The following is a 22038-nucleotide window of genomic DNA, read 5'->3' as shown; positions in this document are numbered from 1 at the left end:
TTCCTCCAGAAAGAGAAATCGACTTTGCTATTGATATGCTTCCAGATACTCAACCAATATCTATTCCTCCATACAGAATGGCTCCTGCTGAGTTAAAAGAATTGAAAGCCCAGTTGAAGGATCTTTTGAATAAGGGCTTTATCAGGCCCAACACATCTCCCTGGGGTGCACCAGTGTTGTTTGTTGATGGTTCGTTAAGAATGTGTATTGACTATCGCCAGCTCAACAAAGTGACTATCAAGAACAAGTACCCTTTACCCAGAATTGATGATTTGTTTGATCAGTTGCAAGGTGCCAAATATTTCTCAAAGATTGACCTTCGATCCGGCTATCACCAATTGCGAGTTAAGGAGAGAGATATTCCGAAAACGGCTTTTCGGACTAGATATGGCCATTATGAATTTCTTGTGATGTCTTTCGGTCTTACTAATGCGCCAGCAGCTTTTATGGATTTAATGAATCGGGTTTTCAAGCCATTTCTAGATATATTTGTAATTGTTTTCATTGATGATATTCTGGTATATTCTCAATCAGAAGCAGAACATGAGGAACATTTGCATGTGGTGTTGCAGACTTTGAAAAATCAGAAATTATATGCTAAATTCTCCAAATGTGAATTTTGGTTGAATTCAGTGGCTTTCCTTGGGCATATCGTTTTCGATAAAGGTATTAAGGTAGATGGTCAGAAAATTGAAGCAGTACAAAACTGGCCTAGACCTACAACTCCTACGGAAGTTCGTAGTTTCTTGGGCTTAGCTGGTTATTATCGGAGATTTGTTGAGAACTTCTCTTCTATTGCTGCTCCCATGACAAAATTGACACACAAAGCCGTTAAGTTCCAATGGTCTGATGCATGTGAAAGGAGCTTTCATGAGTTGAAGAAACGCTTAACATCAGCACCTGTTCTAGCACTTCCGGAAGGATCTGAAGGTTATGTGGTATATTGTGATGCATCCAGGGTTGGATTGGGATGTGTTCTAATGCAGCATGGAAATGTTATTGCATATGCTTCGAGGCAGTTGCGGAAGCACGAATACAATTATCCGACTCACGATATTGAGTTAGCAGCCGTTATATTTGCCTTAAAAATATGGCGTCATTATCTTTATGGTGTTCATGTGGATATCTATACAGATCACAAAAGTTTACAATATATATTTAAGCAGAAAGACTTGAACTTGAGACAAAGAAGATGGCTTGAATTGCCGAAGGACTATGATGTGGATATTTTGTACCATCCGGGCAAAGCGAATGTGGTAGCTGATGCATTGAGTCGTAAATCCATGGGCAGCTTGAAGCATGTAGAAGCTGGGAAATTAGAAATGACTAAAGATATATATCAATTGGCTAACCTGAGTGTACGGCTACATGATACAGGTGACCAGGGTGTAGTAGTCCAAAATATTGCGGGGTCATCACTGGTAGCTGAGGTAGAAATGCGTCAATTTGAGGATCCGGAGTTAGTCAAAATTAAAGAGAGTATCCCTTTTCAGAAGAAGCAGTTGTTCGAGCAATCTGATGATGGAATTCTAAAATATAAAGGCTGATGGTGTGTACCTAATGTTGGGGAGCTTCGTAAGCAAATTATGACAGAGATGCACCAGTCTCGGTACTCAGTTCATCCTGGTTCAACCAAAATGTATCATGATCTTCGTCCGCTATACTGGTGGAACGGCATGAAGAAAGATATAGCCACATTTGTGGCTCAGTGTCCCAACTGCCAGCAGGTTAAAGCTGAACACCAGAAACCTGGAGGGCTACTTCAAAATATTGATATTCCAGCTTGGAAATGGGAATCGATTAATATGGATTTCATTACAGGATTTCCCAATTCTCGCCGTAAGTTCAATTCTATTTGGGTCATTGTGGATAGGCTGACGAAATCAGCTCACTTTCTCCCAGTTAGGACCACCTATTCAGCTGAAGACTATGCGAGCCTGTATATCAAGGAAATAGTTCGGCTACATGGAGTTCCGTTTTCTATTATATCTGACAGAGGTGCCCAATTTACAGCTAATTTCTGGAGGTCTTTTCAAGAAGGTTTGGGTACTCTTGTTAACCTTAGTACAACATTTCATCCGCAGACCGACGGACAAGCCGAACGCACTATTCAGACACTTGAAGATATGTTGCGAGCTTGTGTCTTAGACTTCAAGGGAAGTTGGGAAGATCATTTACCGCTTATTGAGTTTGCCTACAATAACAGTTATCATGCCGGTATTCAGATGGCACCTTATGAGGCACTATATGGGAGGAAATGCAGATCTCCTATTGGCTGGTTTGATGTTGGTGAGACAAAGTTGCTAGGACCTGAATTGGTACAGCAAGCTGTAGAAAAGGTAAAGTTGATCCAGGAAAGGTTGCGTACAGCTCAAAGTCGACAGAAATCATATTCAGATAACCGACGTCGAGACTTGGAATTTGCTGTGGGAGACTGGGTATTCTTGAAAGTGTCGCCTATGAAGGGTGTAATGAGATTTGGTAAGAAAGGAAAACTCAGCCCTAGATATGTTGGGCCATATCAGATTGTTCAGAGAATTGGGCGAGTAGCCTACAAACTTGACCTGCCACCAGAATTAGAAGCAATCCATACAGTATTTCACATTTCCATGCTTCGGAAATTCTTAGGTGATCCTTCTTGCATCAGCCCTATCGAGGATATTGAAGTTTCTGAGAACTTGTCATATGAAGAAATACCTATTGCCATTCTTGACCGTCAAATCCGTAAGCTACAGACTAAAGAGGTAGCCTCAGTAAAAGTACTTTGGAGGAGCAATAATGTAGAGGAAATGACATGGGAGGCCGAGGAGGACATGAAGTCCAGATACCCTCATTTATTTGAGTCTTCAGGTGATATGCCTGAGACAAACATGGCAGGTGTTGCACATATATCAACCAGTGACAGTTAAGGTAATTAAGTTATGGCTAACCTTCTTATTATCATTATTGTATAAGTAAATGGTCGGGTGAGACCAAGTTGATGTTATTATTATGATGTGTAGCCCTGTGTGGCCTTAGATATGTATGTTTGGGCTGATGGAAGGTTTTGGATATTCATATTTAGAGGGGAAACTCTGGCGAATTTTTTTAAAAAAAATAAAATTCAGAAGTTAGGTTAACCGTTAACATTCGAGGACGAATGTTCTTAAGGAGGGGAGAATGTTACACCTTGTGTATTCGGCGTTATCATGCTGTAAATGGGATAATTCGGTAGGAAGATAATTTCTATGAGATATTTAAATGATGCGATAGTTATACGTTAAGATTGGAAGTCATTTGAGTTGTGATTAAAAATTCGACAAAGATCGCGCGCAAGTTACGGGTTTAAATTTCACTGGAATTTGGATAAAATGTTGATGACCTTTTCTCTCAATATACTGGGAGTTATGGTGTGTTCTACCTACCGAATCGAAGGTCTATGAGTCTAGTTTCCAACGCAACAAACCGTTCGTTAATACGACTTCGGAGTAGAGAGATATTAACATTTTCGTACAGGGGTGCACACTGTTACGGGAACAATGTGCCTAGTCGGGTTTAGTCAAAATTTCTTTATTTAAGTCAATTTTTAAAACAGAACCCCTGCGTTTTATCCTCTCCAAAACAGAACCAAAAACCTAGGGATTTCCTCTCAAACTTCTCCCATCCATCTAGCCAAGCATAACAACAATTTAGTCATCCTCAAGATGGAGAACACCATGGTAGCTTCGGAATCATGAATTCTTCGGTGTTTCACTTTTCATAGCAAGACTCCATCTTGTAATTTCGAATTTTGAGTAATTCTGGTCACATAAGGTATGATTTAACTTCCTCTTTGATCTTTGTAAACTTCTAGCGTAAGAATTCTTAAGAAATAGTTGAAACCTCTATAGAAATATTCTTGATTTTATTTAGAAACCTCTCTTAATATGGCTTGATTGTTGGGGCTGTTCTATATGATTTTATTGTGTTGTTTGGATCTGTGAAGACATGGATGGAATTCTGTTGATGAGGAGATGTAGTAAAGTAAAATTTGGTGGTGTGTTGGGGGGAAATTAATCTACAAAAGAGTCTACAAATTCATGGCCACAAGTTGTTCGCGTAAATGTCTAAATGAAGAATTATTTAAGCTATGAGCTTGAATTTGATTTTGAATGGTTTGTATTATGTAGGAAATCATTCCTAAGGCTTTTGAGGTCTTGGAAACAGTATATAACTCCATCGACAAGGTATGTAGGGCTTTCGCTATACTTTTCGGCATGACTAGAATTCGAATAAACGTTTATCGAATTGTCTCGTCGGATTCGAGTTATTTCACCTTCAACTTATAAAGATGCTTAGACCTGATCTTTTCTCATAGATTGCTTACTCTAGAGGATATCTATGAATTCTCGGATTTCCTTGTTCCTTGCTTAAAAAGAACTAGAGCCTTTTACTCGTTCTCCTTTCGACGTTCATATAAATCATGAATAAGTAACATTTACTTCAAAGGTACTCATAATACACAACTCTCATGTTCTTAGTACTTGTTGGCTCATAGTTGAAAATTAAATATTTTTAGCCACAACCATGATAGTCGGGGAAGAATGATGATAGGCCACTTCGACTCTTCTTAGAATACGTCTTTTAAGGTTGGTTTTGCATTGCACCTATATAATTTATGATCTAGTATATGTATGTATTTACTTTCATTACCGAGCCGCATTATAGACGGCCGGGTATGACACATATTGTGTAACCACTGATCAGTTGGGATTACCGAGTTTCACGTGGCCGGGTATGATTCTACCGAGCCTTTATTATGGTCGGGTATGTTATGGATATTATAGCCCCACAGAGGGATTTATTATTATATAATGTGATATATTATAAGTAGCGATAGTGAACGACGGTGTCACGAGCATACATTTATATCCATGTTGAATTTTAGTTTCCTACCGAGGCTAGTTTCAGAATTTAAATTATCTCTATGTCTCTTCTCTTGTTAATTACATTTTCCATGTTACACTTGTCGCCCTACATATTCAGTACATATTTCGTACTGACGCATTTTTATGCGCTGTGTTCATGCCCACAGGTTCGAATAGACAGAGTGGTGTGCCTCCTCAGTAGGACCCCCAGGATCAGCGTTGGGTTTCGCACTCCACTTCTTCGGAGTTGCTGACTTTGAGTCCATAGGTACTATTACAGATGTATATGTGTGGTTTTGGGCATGTCGGGGGCTTTGTCCCGCCCTGTTGAGATTGTCTTACACTCTTAGAGGCTTGCAGACTAGCGGTCATTGTATATATATATTTTTCGTATCGCCCTATCGGCCTTCTGGATAGCTGTTATACTGTTGTTACAGCCTTGTTGGCCTAGTTTATATATATATATATATATATATATATATGTCGTGTTGGGCTCTTCTACCTGCAAGTTATTATATTTCGGATCATATCTCATGGTTGGTTCGCTCGGGCCTTCGGGCATCAGGTGCCAGCCACACCTCACATGGTTGGGGTGTGACAGACCCCCTTTATATACCAATCTCCTAGGGGCTACTGTGTAAATATTAATTGTTATACAAGTCTTTAATATTTACAAGATAAGGGCTTTCTTTGGAATTCTCTACAAGTCTAGAAGATTCCAAGGACTTTCCTAACAAATTCATAGGGATCTAGGGCCTTCCAAAGGAAATGTCCATACTTCTCTAGAATCTTCTCACAAATACTAGCCTTCCTCTTATATAAGTTTTCACATGACATTAATATATGCCAAGTGACACTTATGTGGCATGATAATGTGGCGGGTCATGACATACGGCCTTGACTACATCCACACATGGGTTCCATCACATAGTTGTGTGTATTTTAGGAAGTATAAACAAGGGCCACACATGGGTTCCATCACACAGTTGTGTGTATTTTAGGAAGTATAAACAAGGGTTTTCACATTAAGGTAAATTTTACATGGTCATATAGCTATGATTTTTTTATCGAAGTCATAACTTTGTTTTCTCATACAAAAATCATAAAGTTTTTATTAACTCACACAAAAATCATAGTGACCGAAAAATATAACTTTTCAATATTATTTTCTTATTCCGCGATTTTTTATTTTTTATTTTTTGTCTAATAAACAATAACCAAATTAAAATAGGAATGAAACCCGGCCAGTCATAATACCCATTTATATAAAATAAAATAATACTAGAAGAAAATCTTTCAAAACACCATACTTCTGTCTTTTATTCCTTTTCAAGGGGAAAAGGATTTCTTTTTAGTATTATTTTAATATAAGTATATGGGTATTGGGTCGGCTTGGGTTGGATCAATGACGGATCTAGAATTTTCATCAAAGGGTGTCAAAATATAAATAATTAGATATAATGAAAAGTCAAGGAGAATCAACGTATAGTAAATATACATAAAATAAAAAATTTATCTAGAAAAATAGTGTAATTTTCTGACGAAGGAGTGTCGCTTGACACCCTTTGCTTCAATGTGGCTCCGCCACTGGGTTGGATCATTCGTATTTCGTGGAAAACATACATAAATGACTGGCCAGCCGAAACTAATTGCGTTCGCTAGACAAAAAATATTTGGAATATGTATATTAGATGTACATATTACACACATATACACACATATATTATCAGCTATTATTTTTTGGAGCGGCTATATATATATATTTCTCCTATTTTAATTGAATTATTATTTATTAGACTAAAATTAAAAAAATATGGAATAAGAAAATACTACCGGAAAATTGTATTTTACGGTCGCCATAATTTTTATGTGAGATAGTGAAAATTTTATAATTTTTGTGTGAGAAAACAAAATTATATGACTTTGTCAAAAAAAATTATAGTTATATAATCAATTGTGAAATTTACCCTTTCACATTATGAACGAGTGTGAATAAAGACGCCTGTCCCCGTCATATTGATAATGAGAATGGTGAGTTAAGGCAAATAAATCGTGCATCTTATTCTACGTTGCGGGCAAAGAAGTCTGCCCAAAAGATTCAAGCCGTAGTTGCAACAGAGGCTCATTTACACCAACAAGGTTTGTGTCGTTATGGTGGAATGGTAAGTACTCGTTTATCTTTAATCAAAGGTTTCGAGTTCGAGTCACTGAGTGTGGAGTCGCCTTTGTTAGGGAGCTTTACCTCCCAATGTGAGACTTTTCGGTGCGAATCCGAATTTAGTCGGGCCCCAATATGAGTACCGGATACCGGATGAGAACAAAAAAACAGAGGCTCATTTACAAGAAAGTCACTAGGATTAGTATCATTAAAAAGGAGGGGGGGGGGGGGAGGGGGAGGAATTGATAGGTATTGTGTGTTTAAAAGTGCGTAACTAGGATCTAGGAAAAAGGTTAGATATGCTGGCGATACAAGTTATAACTGTGGTATTCCAGCGTGACTAAATAAGAATTAAATGGGAATAACTGCAAAGGAGGAATCATTTATCTCTGTTCGATTCGAAAATTAACACTAACTTTGTCAAGATTTAAGGGTAGAAAATTTAAAACCTCAATTTCTAGAGAAGTGGGGGTGGAAGAAGAAATGGAAGGGGAAGCGGGTGGTGAGGTAGCATGTCACGTGACATTCATCTCAGCCAAATGTCAGTCTATGTGGGATTTGAATAGCCACGTTGGAGTGCCACTAAAAATAGGGGTATATTTTATTACTATGCTAACTGTAGGAGTAAATTTAAACAGAAAGTATAACGGGGTAAATTTATACAATTTCCAATAGTACATAAATAAATTTGGCCCTTTTCCCATGATAAAATTGTAAAACTAAACAATTTGAAGAGGAATATTTCGTTACATTAGTGCAGTGAAGGAGATAATCAACTTCATTAGTGCACATACTCTCCAAATCAAATTAGATTTGGAAATTAAAACTAATTTGGGAAAATCGAATGAATACGTGCGTAGAAATATGAAGGTCTCTGTCGAGTATATTAGGGATATTGTTATGGTACCAAAAATGAAGAAAGAAAGGCTAAAATGGAAGAAATTAAGTTCCACTCCCATAAGATAGTTTGATCAAATCCGACGTTTGTGGATGCTCCTTTGTAAGTGTGGCATATGATGAGAAAGTGTTAAAAAGCGGACGAGGTAGACTTATAACATGGCGGTAAGTTATTCCATTATATTTTAGTTCTAGCTAAATGTGCAATTATTCTTAGATCTATAGATATAGAGGATACCGACAACTCCAAAATAAAATAGTATTGATGGTAGTATCTAACAATTATCACTCAACGAAATAAAACAACAATAAGGGAAATACAAAATGCATAAGCTAAGTAAGATAGAACAGAACCAAAGAAGGGGATAAGAAGCTAGACTTAGAATTTGGGAGGAGAGGATTTAAACATTTTTCTCAACTGTATTCGCATGCCTTGCATATCCCCCTGGATCCCAAATATAATTCCTCGATATTCTATTCGTTGTTTAATCCTTAGGCTTTCTCTTAAATTAGGTCCTGGCCTAATAATCAAACTGGATCAGTCTTGTTCAACAAATTTGGCCCATAAGTTCTTACAGTGTTAGCCTTGTTCACAACAGACTAGTGTTAAATTGAATAAGAACATAGCAGAATGGGGATTCATACTACCAATCCCAATTCATTTTCGTCGAGTCATAGTTGATACACTTAGGGGTCATTTGGTTTAAATACGGCTTATGTCGGGATAAATTTGTGACGACCCAGTCAGTCGTCTCATGAGTTACCGCTCCATTTTCCCCATTTCTGTTTCTTTATGATTTGTTTATCCGTGTTATGTGGTATCGGGTTGGTCGGATCGAATCCGGAATAATTTTGGTAAGGTTTGAGACACTTAGTCTCTTTTGAGGAAGGTTAAGTTGAAAAAGTCAACCGGATGTTGACTTATGTATTAGAGGGCTCGAATGTGAGTTCCGATGGTTCGAATAGCTTCGGGAGGTGATTTGGGACTTAGGAACGCGATCAGAATGAGTTTTGGAAGTTTGGAGTAGATTTAGGCTTGAGTTGGCGAAGTTAATATTTTGGCGATTTCCAGTTGGTATGTGAGATTTTGATATAGGGGTCAGAATGGAATTCCGAGAGTTGCAGTAGTTCCGTTGTGTCATTTGGGATGTGTGTGCAAAATTTCAGATCATTCGGACATGGTTTGGTTGGGTTTTTGATCAAAAGCGCAATGCGGAAAATTTTGGAAACTTAAGCTTGAATTCGATGTGTTTTGATTGATTTGATGTTGTTTGAGGTGTTTTGAAGATTTGCACAAGTTTGAATAAGGTTTTGGGATATGTTGGTGACTTTGGTTGAGGTCCCGGGGGCGTCGAGTGAGTTTCGGAGGGTTGAACGAATCATTTTGAGTTGAAGAAAGTTGCAGATTTTGGTTTCAGCTGTTGAAGATATTTTACTCTTCGCGAGGAAGGTGAAATTTAAGCCTTCAAGTTCGCGAAGGGCAAAGGCTTTGTGCATCGCGTTCGCGGGGGGAAGTGTCGCGTTTGCATAGAGTAAAAAGGGTAGCTGAGCTTCATGGGGGAATTATTCATCGCGTTCGCGAGAGGCGGAACGCGATCGCAAAGATTGGTCTAAGCAAAGCATCGCGTTCGCGATGGGGGGGGGGGTCACGATCGCGAAAGAGGAACATTGGTCAAGGTTAATTTGTGCTTCGCGAACGCGAGGCTTTGACCGCGTTCGCGAAGAAAGATTTCAGGCCTGGGCAGAAGGTTTAAAAGGTCGTCTTGTCCGCGAATGTGGGGTTTATTTCTTCCATTGTTGGTCATTTTTGGAGCTATTTGAAGGAGATTAAAAAGTGATTCAAGGGGAATCACTTGGAGGTAAGGATTTTGGACTTAAAACTCAATTCTATTGTGAAATCTACCTAATAAATCATAGAATTTAAGCCTAAAATTGAGGAATTAGGGCATGAGATTAAGAGACTTTAAAATAAGAATTTGAGGGGCCATTTGGACCTCGATTTCAGTGTTCTTGGTATGTATGGACTCGTAGGAGGATAAGGATTCCGTTGATGTGATTTTTATCGAGTTTCGAGACGTGGGCCCGGGGTTTGTGTTTGGCCAATTTCAGAATTTTTGGTATTATTTGATTGTTTTCGCTTGGGCTTCGTTCCCTTAGCATATTTTGACGCCGTGATTCTGATTTTGAATAGACTCGACGCGAGTGGAGGCCAATTCGAGGGGCAAAGGCGTCGCGGAGTAGTATTTTCACCGATTTGAGGTAAGTAACCATTATAAATCTGGAACTGAGGGTACAAACCCCGGTATTTGACTTGTTTTGATAAATGCGGTGACGCACATGCTAGGTGACGAGCGTGTGGGCGTGCACCGATAGGGATTGTGACTTGGTCCGTCCCGTAGCAACTATTGAGCCGCGTATTTGATTTGAAACCTTATGATATTCCGTACTTTAGTCATTTATACTGTATTATGGGTCGTATGTCATGTTTGGGGCCTTGTGCCGACATGTTGATACCCTAGGGGCATTTTTACTATTTTTCCTCACTTTATTTGTTGAAAGCATATCCTCAGTCATGTTTTACCTGTTTAAATATTTAAAACTGGTTTTATCACTCCACTTCTAATTGCAAGGACTGTTTGGGCTGGGTTCCCCTAATTTCTATTGTTGTGCCCGAGAGGCTGTGAGGTTAATCACTGAGAGAGGTTGAGAACCTAATAGTGAGGATATTATATGTATATATTATGGATCGGGCTGCATGCTGCAGCGATACTTATATGGATCGGGCTGCACGCTGCAACGATATATATATTGGATCTGGTTGCACGCCGCAGCGATATATATATTGGATCGGGCTGCGCGCCATAGCGATATGACGCTTGGGATGAGGAGCCCCTCCGGAGTCTGTACACCCCCAGTGAGCGTAGTCGACTATAATTTATGGATCGGGCTGCACGCCGCAGCGGTTACTATGATTTCTATTATTATGATATATTAATGAACCTGAGTGCTGAGAGTGAGTACTGAGTGATGAGAGTGAGTCACAAGTGACTGAGAGGTTGCCCGAGAGGCCATATTTTGAGTGACACCTTGCCCGAGGGGCCTAGTTATGATATTTTCACTGAGTTCACTCTTCTTTTAAAAATAAGCCTCTGTTAGAAAAATTGCTAAGTATATGATTTCAATTGTTTAAACTGAAGTTGGTAATTTTACGACGAAACTGCTTTTAAACTGTGAAATGGACTTGTTATCTTGTTGTTTATTCAGTTATATGATTTTTAACTGCTCGTCACTACTTTCAGACCTTATTTACTTTAGTTACTTACTGAGTTGGCGTACTCACGTTACTTCTTGCACCTTGTGTGTAGATCCAGGTGCCCGAGTGGTAGAGTGAGGGTCCTCAGCTGATCCAGAGGTTACCGAAGATTTCAAGGTAGCTGCATGGCGTTCGCAGCCCTATTTTCTCCTTCTTATCTTGTTCTTTTCCGCATTTTCTAGACTTATATTGTATCAGACAGTCAGATATGTAGTAGAGGCTCTAAACTCGTGACACCAGATATTTGGGGCTATGTAGTTCATGTTTATTTGACTTCCGCTTATATTTTGTTGTTTTAAACACTTATTATGGAGATATGGTATCTAAACCTGTATTAGAAAATGGTTTAAAAAAAAAGAACTTGTTGTGGTTAATGGTTTGGGTTGGCTTGCCTAGTAATGTGATAGGCGCCATCACGACTAGGTATTTGGGGTCGTGACAAAGTTATACTGGTATAAGTTATGCTGAGATAAGTTATGTTGGGATTAGTTATGCTGGGATTATTTTTTATCCATTGTTCGGTATGTTGTGTTAAATATGACAATTGCATAATTTGTAAGAAAAAATGTATAAGTTATGCCGGTGCTAATTACCCCACCCTCTATAAGGTATAAGTTATCCCGGTGTTAATTTTAATCCTGGATAATTTATACCTCGTTTGCTAACCAAACAAAGTATTAAGATGATATTAAATTTTTATACCAGCACTATACCTTTTTATACCTCATACCAAACGACCCCTTACTTATTTGAAAGTTTATTGGGGTCATATATATATATATATATATATATATATATATATATATATATATATATATAGTTGATTTACAGAGTGAATGATAAATTGTGCAAACGCTTATATAACTATAATTGTTTTCTACTAAGGTCATATAGTTATGTTTTCTCACACACAAATCATAAAATTTTGATTAACTCACACAAAAGTCATAATGACCGAAAAACACAACTTTCCGGTAGTTTTTTCTTATTCCACATTTTCTTACCTTTTTATATCACTTTAATAAATAATAATCCAATTAAAATAGAAATAATTCAATCCGATCCAACACGACATGATCCAAACCAATACTCATATACATAAATTAAAATAATACTAAAAGTGAATTAATCCCCAAAATACACGATGCTTGTGCTAATACAAGGAGCCCAGTTGCCCTGTGGATGTCATCTTAAAAGCATTTTACGATATGGACGAAGACATTGTAAAGTCAAGCCAGTGGTGCTATATATCGTAGTTTGCATTTGTCCCTTAGTTTATCCATTCTAGACGCAAATGAGTTGGTTTAGTGAGGAAGAATAAATGTGAGTTACCATGCAATTAGTGACAAGTACAACGAGAATAATTGCTATAAATTGGTGACAACAGCTAGAATACAACAACAACCCAGTGTAATCCCACTAGTGGGGTTTGGGGAGGGTAGTGTGTACGCAGACCTTACCCCTACCCCGAAGGAGTAGAGAGGCTGTTTCTGAAAGACCCTCGGCTCAATAAGACAAAAGGACAAAAGAAAACAATATTAGTAACTCCACAGAAACAATATGAAAGAAATATATATATATATATATATATATATATATATATATATATATATATATATATATATATATATATATATATATATATATATATGAAAAATAAGAACAACATGAAATCAAGAGGAATGATACCAAGCAAAATCAAAATAGTATCCTTACCAAACTAGTCCCCCAAAGTTATGACATAAGACAATACTCAGCTACCTCCTAGCCTACAACCTTAATACTCGACCTCCACATATTCCTATCAAGTGTCATGTCCTCGAAAATCTGAAGCATCGCCATATCCTACCTAATCACCTCCCCCAATACTTCTTAGGCCGCCCTCTACCTCTTCTCGAGCCCTCCATAACCAGCCGTTCACACCTCCTTACCAGAGCGCATCTGGCTTCTCCTCTGAACGTGCCCGAACCACCTGAGCCTTGCTTCCCGCATCTTGTCATCAATGGGAGCCACGCACACCTTCTCTCGAATATCATCATTCCTAATCTTATCCATCCTACTATGCCCGCACATCCACCTCAACATCCTTATTTCTGCTACCTTCATCTTCTAGATATGTGATTTCTTAACCGACCAACACTCAGCCCCATACATCATGGCCGGCCTAACCACCGCTTTATAGAACTTACCTTTGAGTGTCAGTGGCACTCTTTTGTCACACAATACTCCAGATGCTAACCTCCACTTCATCCATCCTACACCGATACGGTGCGTAACATCCTCGTCGATCTCCCCTCCCCCCTGGATAACCGACCCAAAGTACTTGAAGCTGTCTCTACTTTGGATGACCTGTGATTCAAGCCTCACATCCACGCCCATTTCCCTCTGCTCAGCGCTGAACTTACACTCCAGGTATTCCGTCTTTGTCCTGCTAAGCTTGAAACCCTTAGATTCAAGAGCTTGTCTCCAAACCTCTAGCTTCTCGTTAACACCGGTTCGCGTCTCATCAATTAGAACTATGTCATCAGCGAAAACATGCACCATGGAACATCCCCTTGAATGTGATGTGTTAACGCATCCATCACCAGGGCGAATAGGAACGGACTGAGGGCAGAACCTTGGTGTAACCCCATAACAACCGGAAAATCCTCAGAGTCGCCTCCCACTGTCCTAACCCGAGTCTTTGCCCCATCATACATGTCCTTAATCGCCATAATGTAGGGAACCAACACGCCTTTTGCCTTCAAGCTTCTCTAGAGAACTTCTCTAGGAACCTTGTCATACGCTTTTTCTAGGTCAATAAACACCATGTACGGATCTTTCTTCTTATCTCTGTACTGTTCAACCAACCTCCTAACAAGGTGTATAGCTTCTGTAGTAGAACGACCCGGCATGAAACCAAATTGGTTGTCGAAGACGGATACCGTCATCCTCAACCTTGCTTCAACTACCCTCTCCCATACTTTCATAGTATGACTTAATAATTTGATACCCCTATAATTGTTACAGCTCTGGATATCACCTTTGTTCTTATACAGTGGGACCACCGTACTCCACCTCCACTCATCTGGCATCCTCTTCGCCTCAAAAATAACATTCAACAACCTAGTCAACCACTCCAAACCTGTTTTCCCCACACACTTCCAAAATTCTACCGGAATCTCGTCAGGTCCGGTCACTTTGCTCCTACTCATAGCTCCCACGACCTCCTCAACCTCGATGCACCTGCAGTACCCAGAGTTAGTGTGACTCTCGGAATGCTCCAATTCACCGATCACAATATCCCGATCCCCTACTTCATTAAGAAGTTTCTGAAAGTAAGTCTACCATCTCCTCTTAATCTAGGAATCTTCCATCAATACTCTCCCATCGTCGTCCTTGATGCATCTCACTCGGTCTAAATCTCGAGCTTTCCTCTCTCTCAGCTTGGCCAGCCTAAATAACTTATTCTCCCCCCCCCTTTTTCCCCTAGTTCCTCGTACATATGACTATAAACCGCAATCTTAGCCTCCGTGACCGCCATCTTCGCTTCCTTCCTAGCTACCTTATACCTCTCCATGTACGCTCGCCTCTCCCTCGCCTATGCTCCCCCTAACGCCCGGTACGCCTCCTTTTTGGCTTCCACTTTACCTTATACCACTTCATTCCACCACCATTCTCCTTTGTGCCTGCCGGAGACACCCGTTGAGACCCCTAACACCTCTCTCGCAGCCTTTCTTATACAGTTTGCTGTCGTTGACCACATAGAGTTCGCGTCACCACTGCTCCTCCAAGCTCCCATAACCGACAACCGCCCTTCCAACTCTTGAGCTTTGTCCTTAGTTAAGGCTCTCCACCTGATTCTCGGTCTTCCTCGACCCGATATTTTCCTCCTCTTCACCATAATACCAACGTCCATCACCAAAAGCCTATGTCGCGTCACAAGTATCTCACCTGGAATCACCTTGCAGTCCTTGCACAAGCCTCTGTCGCGCCTCCTGAGTAGGAGATAGTCAATTTGAGTCTTCGCCACCACATTTTGAAAAGTAACCACATGCCCCTCCCTCTTCGGAAAGCAAGAGTTAGCAACCACCAACCCAAAAGCCTTAGCGAAGTCCAGTAACGAGGTTCCTCCTTCGTTCCTCTCCCCAAAACCGAAGCCTCCATGCACTTCGTCATACACACCTGCGTTCGACCCAATATGGCCATTGAAATCCCCTCCTATGAATAACTTCTCATTAGGTGGTACCTGATGTATAATCTCATCCAACCCCTCCCAAAAGCGTTGTTTAACGTCCTCATCGAGGCCCATATGAGGCGCATAGGCACTAACGACGTTTACGGTGCACTGACCAACCACCAACTTAATACTCATCAATCTATCATTCACTCGTCTAACCTCAACAACATACTCTCTAAGTTCCCTATCCACCAATATACCCACTCCATTCTTACCCTTCTGGGTTCCAGAGTTCCAAAGTTTATACCCATCCGCCTCCCTCACACTCGACCCTGCCCACCTTGTCTCCTGGACACACGCTATATTGACTCTTCTCTTCTTGAGGATCTTCGCCAGCTCTATAGTTTTGTAACAGCTAGAATGTGTTACAAAATTCTGTCAAATATTGTGAACAGTGGCTGATCTTTTGTTTTAATTATTTTGTAGGGGGGAGATCAAAGCCAGATAAACAATATATTGGGTTACGGTTCAGATTTGGTGTTCCCATTTATTTTGATAATGGTCCAATGTCTTCGTGTCATGCCAATGTTATCTGTTCCCATTTACGTGTTTCTTTAGCTAGATGTGAGAATCACGTATTGATGGTCTAGTCTTCTGTTAGATGACGAGTTATATGTCATGAGATAATCTGGATTTTGAAACGTTTAATTTGGCAAGACAAAAAAGCTTTTGAGTGTCATTTCTAGGAATGGCAAACGGACAGGGCGGGTCGGATATTGGTTCGGGTCGAAAACAAGTAATAAAAAATCGGATCAATTATCCTACCCGACCCATATTTAATACAGATAAAAAACAAGTTAACCAGCGGATAATATGAGTTACCATTTTTAAAAAGTTCATTATCCAACCCATTTTTTAGTAGATAATATAGGTAATTAACTGATTTCTCGGAATCATTTTGTCACCCCTACTCATTTCTAACGGTTAATTTCTGTGATATGAACCACGTCCATCTCACACATACCTCTCATATTTGTATGGCCCTTATTATACCTTATCCTCCAGGAAAAGGAGTAATTTCTAGTAGTAAAATAGACTTGCAATTTTGTAAATCAATTCTTTTTCCTTTTTCATACAACTAGATGGGAAAGAAAAATCATTGTTCAATTCAACCTCTCTTACCACACTACAAACTCATATTTGTTTCTTGTTTTGCAGCAATCCAATTCATTTATTTGGCACTTCAGAACTCATAATATCGACGGCAGTTTCAATTGTCCATAACGATTGGAAAATGACATAAAACTTGTACAAAAGACTCACAATATTACTACTAATTACCAGTCATCAAAAAGAAAAATTCATTTCATACAAAGAAACCCCATATGCAACTGATATAGCAACTGGAGGAGTATTAGGAAAAGGAGTAGTGATTGGAAGCCATTGGCATGGGTGGAATCGGAAAGATTTCAACTCTTATATTTCCTTTCGGAAAATATAAATATGACACCAGAAGCTCCCCAAATCCCTCCTCCCTTTCCACTTCCTACATAATTTCCCTTAACTTTTTCTCCTTCAAGCTACTCAGGAATTTGAAATAAGATGTTCAAACCCAAATTTAAATGAAAAAAAACTAAGTAAATTTGAGAAAAATGATATGAACGGGAAAAGGAGCCATCAGAAACCAAAGTTCACCCCCAGAAGCTTTAGTTTATGGTACGGTCCGCGTCATGGTTTGATCTTTCTCATGCGGCTCACCCCCTATGAAGAAAAATTCATTTTTTGGTAAATCGAAAAGAATGCATAAGAGCTCAGAAACAAAATGGGTATGAGAAATTTATCATCACTCAAAAAATAAATTTTGTAAGAGTGGTGCATGACTATCTCCAGATCTCATCACAGCTCTTAAAATATAAACGAAAAATTGTAACAAGAAACTGTAGGAAAGGAAGAAATGGTTGGAAGCCATGTGAATGGGCGGAGTAGGCAAGATGTCTCAATTTTTATGAAACATAAACATATGACATCTTGCCAAACATAAACATATGACATCTTGCCACCCCGCTCACACCAAAAGCTTCCCAAAATCCTCATCCCTTTCCACTGTGTGTGTGTAGATCTGTAATTGCTGATGCCCTTTTATATAGAATATGATAAGTAATAAATTTATAAAAGATGGTGAAGAGCGGCTGATAGAAACCCTCATTCGTTAGATTTACCATCGTATCCTCCTAAAGTCCCCATTATTACAAACTGGAAACTCTGACGACTACTACATGAATAAATACCTCCGTCCAGATTTCGTGTTTCAGTTTACAAAAATATTGGGAGAAATATATAGTATATCGCTTCTAAAAATAATAGTCCGTGCTATAATGTAGGGTACATGGATCGAGTTGGTTCGAGTTTTTCAATTATCGGGACATTTGCATTTATACCCACTTTTTTGTCACGTTTTAACTTGTGTCTGCTTTGCAAAAAAATTTGCAAGCGTACCCGCTTTTTCGCATAACTTCAACATACGGGGCTGAAGTAGCAAATGCAATCACGCAAAACTTCAGCATTCTAGTAGCCGGGCCTGAAGTTCAGCTCTAGAGCTGATTTTTTTTTTGTAACTGTCGAACTTCAGCTCTAGAGCTAAAGTTTTTGTTTGTAACTGGCGAACTTCAGCTCTAGCTGAAGTTTTTGTTTGTAAGCTTCATGTCACGACCCAAATCGATGGGCCGCGACGGGCACCCAATACCTTACTTGACTGAGTACCAACGTAATGTACCTTTATTATTAAATCATTATATACATGTGACATATGGGCCTAATAGGCTAACATAATCATTTATAAACTAAAACATAGGCCGACAGGGCCGTACAATCTTCCACGTACACGACATATATCTACAAGCCTCTAAGAGTACATAAGTGTCACAAAGGTCGGAACAGAGTCCCGTCATACCTAACAATAGACGTCTAAATCATACTAACCAAATACGCAGTTTCGAAGCAAATGGAGCGCACCAACATCTTCCGCTGAGCTGATAGCCTACTTGGAAGGCTCTCGACCTATCTATCAGGACCTACGGGCATGAAACGCAGTGTCCCCAGGCAAAAGGGACGTCAGTACGAATAATGTACCGAGTATGTAAGGCACATAAATAAATACATAGGAGACATGGAAGACATATGGAGTACATGACTCAACCCGTACGTCTGAATAACTTTGTAAATCATAAATTACTTTCAGCGTCATGCATATGCGTATGAATGTCATGTCGTGCATAGGTATATGTTTCATAACATCATCAGCCTCTGAGGGCATCCATCATATCATATCGGCCACTGTGGGCAAAATCATCATCGTATACCAGCTGATCAGGTGGTGGTGCGTATATAACGCCATAACCTTTCCCATATCCCATATACATATATATACATACATATATACGCGTATATAACGCCGTTTGAATACATACATATATATGCGTATATAACGCCATTTGAATACATACCCATATATGCGTATATAACGCCGTTTGAATCATATTTCAGCCACTGTGGGCAACAACATCATCATATACCAGCTGACCAGGTGGTGGTGCGTATATAACGCCATAACCTTTTCCCATATCCCATATACATATATTTACATATATACGCGTATATAACACCATCTGGTCATGGGTCAGTGCACATGAATGCAGTCATAAAAAGTACGTCAATAAAATTATTCGGAATGTCATAAGACAATTTTGCCTCTGAGTAATATCATAAAGTAAACCCTTTTCAACTTTCGTATTTTTCTAAGACCCATGAACAGATGATAAAATATTATGACACATGGAAATTAAAGAACATGGATATTTCTATTACTTCTATGAGTAGAGTCACTTATGAAATTTGTGCATTTGCACGTTTCGTTTATATCGTATGGATCATGCCAAAAGAAAGAAGGGATAGCCTTAACATACCTGGAGTAGGGAAAACTCAGTATAATACTCCATTGGAAAACCTTCGTTGATTGAGCAAAATTCGCCCCTGCTTCTTTAGAAATTCACGGACAAAATTTTATTTAGTTCCTAAAAATTTTGGAACGAATAACATTGAATTCATTTAAAAACGTTTCTGGTTCTTCTTAAGTTTGAAAGAATAACGTTGAATTCATTGATTTTTTTGGAGGAATCGTGTTTGGTTTTGGAAGGAAATAGGTTTCTGCTTTTGGTATTTGTGCAGATAGTACTAGTTACATTAGTTTTGCAAATGCTTTCAAAACTGAAGTAGCAGCAAGAAACAATGAGAATTATTTAAGTTTTCCATGTGTCTAGAATTTGGACTTGGAAGATTATCCATTTGTCACCTTAATTAGTATTTTGGTTGCCACCTAATGAAATTTTTCTAAGAGTCATAGTTTTATCATGTAGCTTGATGCCACGTTTGGAGGGTTTAGTCTTATCTTATTATTTTATCAATTAGTTAGATAGTATCCCGTTACCCGATAATTAATCAATTACCCGTATCATTAAAAATGACCACAAATTACTTAAAATTTTATTTATTTTTAAAATACTTTATATATACTTTATATATTATACTACCGTGGTTATATGGTACCTTGCATGGTACTAGTTCATAATTATCGGGTATTATTACTCGACCGTATTTTATTCCAAATTGACTACTTTCAACGAAACTCGTTTTCTTTAATCTGTGTACCCTCTTATTCTTCATAACACTTATTTATTGCTTGCTATAAATAGCGTAAGTACGTTAACGTCAAGATGATCTCATCTCCTAGTCTTACATCGGTTAACTGAAAACGAAAATTTTAACATACAATACTTCAGGGTGCAACATCGTTGTAACTTAATACTGCGGGACGTGACATCTCACTTCTGGTCTCTCATTAATATATTTATGGCTTATTTTCATGCACAAAAATATGGGGTGTAACATCATTCCCCCCTTTGGAACATTCGTCCTCGAATGTTGACTGGTGCGCTTATCGTTCTCATATACCATAGCTCTTGCGAATACTTTAGTAGTCTTGTTGCCATCTAGGCCACTGTTCTGTGAATAAGTCCAAAGGTCAGGGTATTCTCCCCCTTTTAGGCCTCTTTCCCACGCCATGACTTGCGATCAAATTCCTTCCAATCTCATTATTGTTGTTACCTCCCATCATGCATCTTTTATGATACTAACCTTGTAAGTGTGCTTATGCAGTTCTTCTCTCCTTTTTCCTCCAGTTTGTAGCAAATTCTGAAGTTCTTCGCTTTTTGTCGAACTTATGAATATTGCTATATCTTATTTTATAGGCATGGTTATCCATTCGTATGATTGTACTGCATCTACATAGGTTATACTATACCATAACTCTTACCTCGACTTCTCGTTACTGAGGTCTGCTACCAAATCCCAGGTTACTTTCATTGTTTATCCCATACGTATAAATTTATGTCCTCTAATGCTTCCACATTACTATTCATGTTAAGAATGACGGCCTAATCTCTTCTCATACTTTATAACTTTCATCCATCCATTGTTGATCCACCTCAATTTTGATCCACAATCCACCCCTGATAACTTAACCTTTTATGTAATATTGCTGCTAGAATTTATGTTTTATTGGGGAACATCTGAAATGATTAGATTAATCCACCTAGGGCGATACCCTTCTTTCATAACCGTATCTCACAGCATTCCAATGTGACTTACCTTGCGTGGGTATTTTAATCCCGTCCAATTCATGAGATTTCTTTCTTTTATTCATCAGATCATTACTCAATCGAAGGTCCAAACGTCATTCATTTTTTTTCTAATAATAATTACACCCTCATTCTATTAACAGGGAACATTTCATCTCTTCTTAATGTTATTAGTCTTATACTCCTTTGAGTTCATTCAGGCTATACTAAACTTTCTATAATTTAGAGAAACCATTAGCTTTCTTATTTTCATGGGTTTCAATCCCGAGGACTTATCCGTTCTCATCACCCTTTCACTTGCCTTTCCTCATCCTTACTCATGTTTCGTTAAAACTTTGTTGCTCTACTATACTTTAGCTTGGGACCTATACATATCTATTTATTGTATCCGCGACCTTCCTTCAACTTGCTTCCACCATAGATTTCCTTATGTTATTTTGGAACATCAAGCGAGACATCACATCGTCTCTAACTATCCTTTACTCTCATAATCAAGTTATTCGATACCTAGACCATAGGCTTGAAGATATGCTACTAACGCTGGTGCTATCATTCCTGAATATTGAATCCATGTGCTTATAGACTTCTATCCGAAGTATGGATTAGTCACGATCTTCTGCCTTTGAGTATCTCGTACGTTGTTTACTTTTTCCTTAATTACCTTAAAATTTCACATCGTATCTTCTATCTCTTTCATGGCCTTCCCTCCACATAGGTATAATTCACGTCCATAACTTGAAGTTTTATGATAATACTCACACCTCTGCTACATACACTATCCGATGGGAGCTTCGTACTGACTTCTTATGAGGCTGGTACTTCTTCAAACTGACTTTCTTGTAGAGCCATTATAGATTATGGTTGTTATGTTATTTCTCTTGAACATCTGATATTAAGAGTGATCCTGAGGTCTATAATTCTCTTGGCCCCTC

General features: G+C 38.8%; 1 protein-coding gene, 2 long non-coding RNA genes and 1 other non-coding gene across 4 annotated transcripts; 2 read left to right on the top strand and 2 right to left on the bottom strand.

Annotated features, from left to right (window-relative positions):
* Window positions 1-1586: 1586 nt before the first annotated feature.
* Window positions 1587-2909, top strand: LOC142163129 (uncharacterized). The gene is made up of 3 exons (XM_075220383.1): window positions 1587-2026; window positions 2264-2438; window positions 2526-2909. Exons 1-3 carry the CDS (start codon window positions 1587-1589, stop codon window positions 2907-2909), a joined length of 999 nt encoding a protein of 332 aa, XP_075076484.1.
* A 690-nt stretch (window positions 2910-3599) lies between these two features.
* On the top strand, window positions 3600-5343 carry LOC142163571 (uncharacterized). The gene is made up of 3 exons (XR_012694516.1): window positions 3600-3792; window positions 4149-4205; window positions 5054-5343. It is a non-coding gene; the product is annotated as an uncharacterized LOC142163571 (long non-coding RNA).
* Window positions 5344-16612: 11269 nt separating this feature from the next.
* LOC142162718 (uncharacterized) lies at window positions 16613-19713 on the bottom strand. Its single transcript, XR_012694011.1, has 2 exons — window positions 19376-19713; window positions 16613-18484 (listed from the first exon to the last, which is right to left on the bottom strand). It is a non-coding gene; the product is annotated as an uncharacterized LOC142162718 (long non-coding RNA).
* LOC142163677 (small nucleolar RNA Z221/R21b) lies at window positions 17221-17318 on the bottom strand. Its single transcript, XR_012694622.1, has one exon. It is a non-coding gene; the product is annotated as a small nucleolar RNA Z221/R21b (small nucleolar RNA).
* Window positions 19714-22038: the final 2325 nt, after the last annotated feature.

This window comes from Nicotiana tabacum, chromosome 8, assembly GCF_000715075.1.
Source record: "Nicotiana tabacum cultivar K326 chromosome 8, ASM71507v2, whole genome shotgun sequence".
Taxonomy (NCBI): Eukaryota; Viridiplantae; Streptophyta; class Magnoliopsida; order Solanales; family Solanaceae; genus Nicotiana; species Nicotiana tabacum.
The sequence above is the reverse complement of the archived record's forward strand: the minus strand, read 5'-3'. Positions and strand labels throughout refer to the sequence as shown.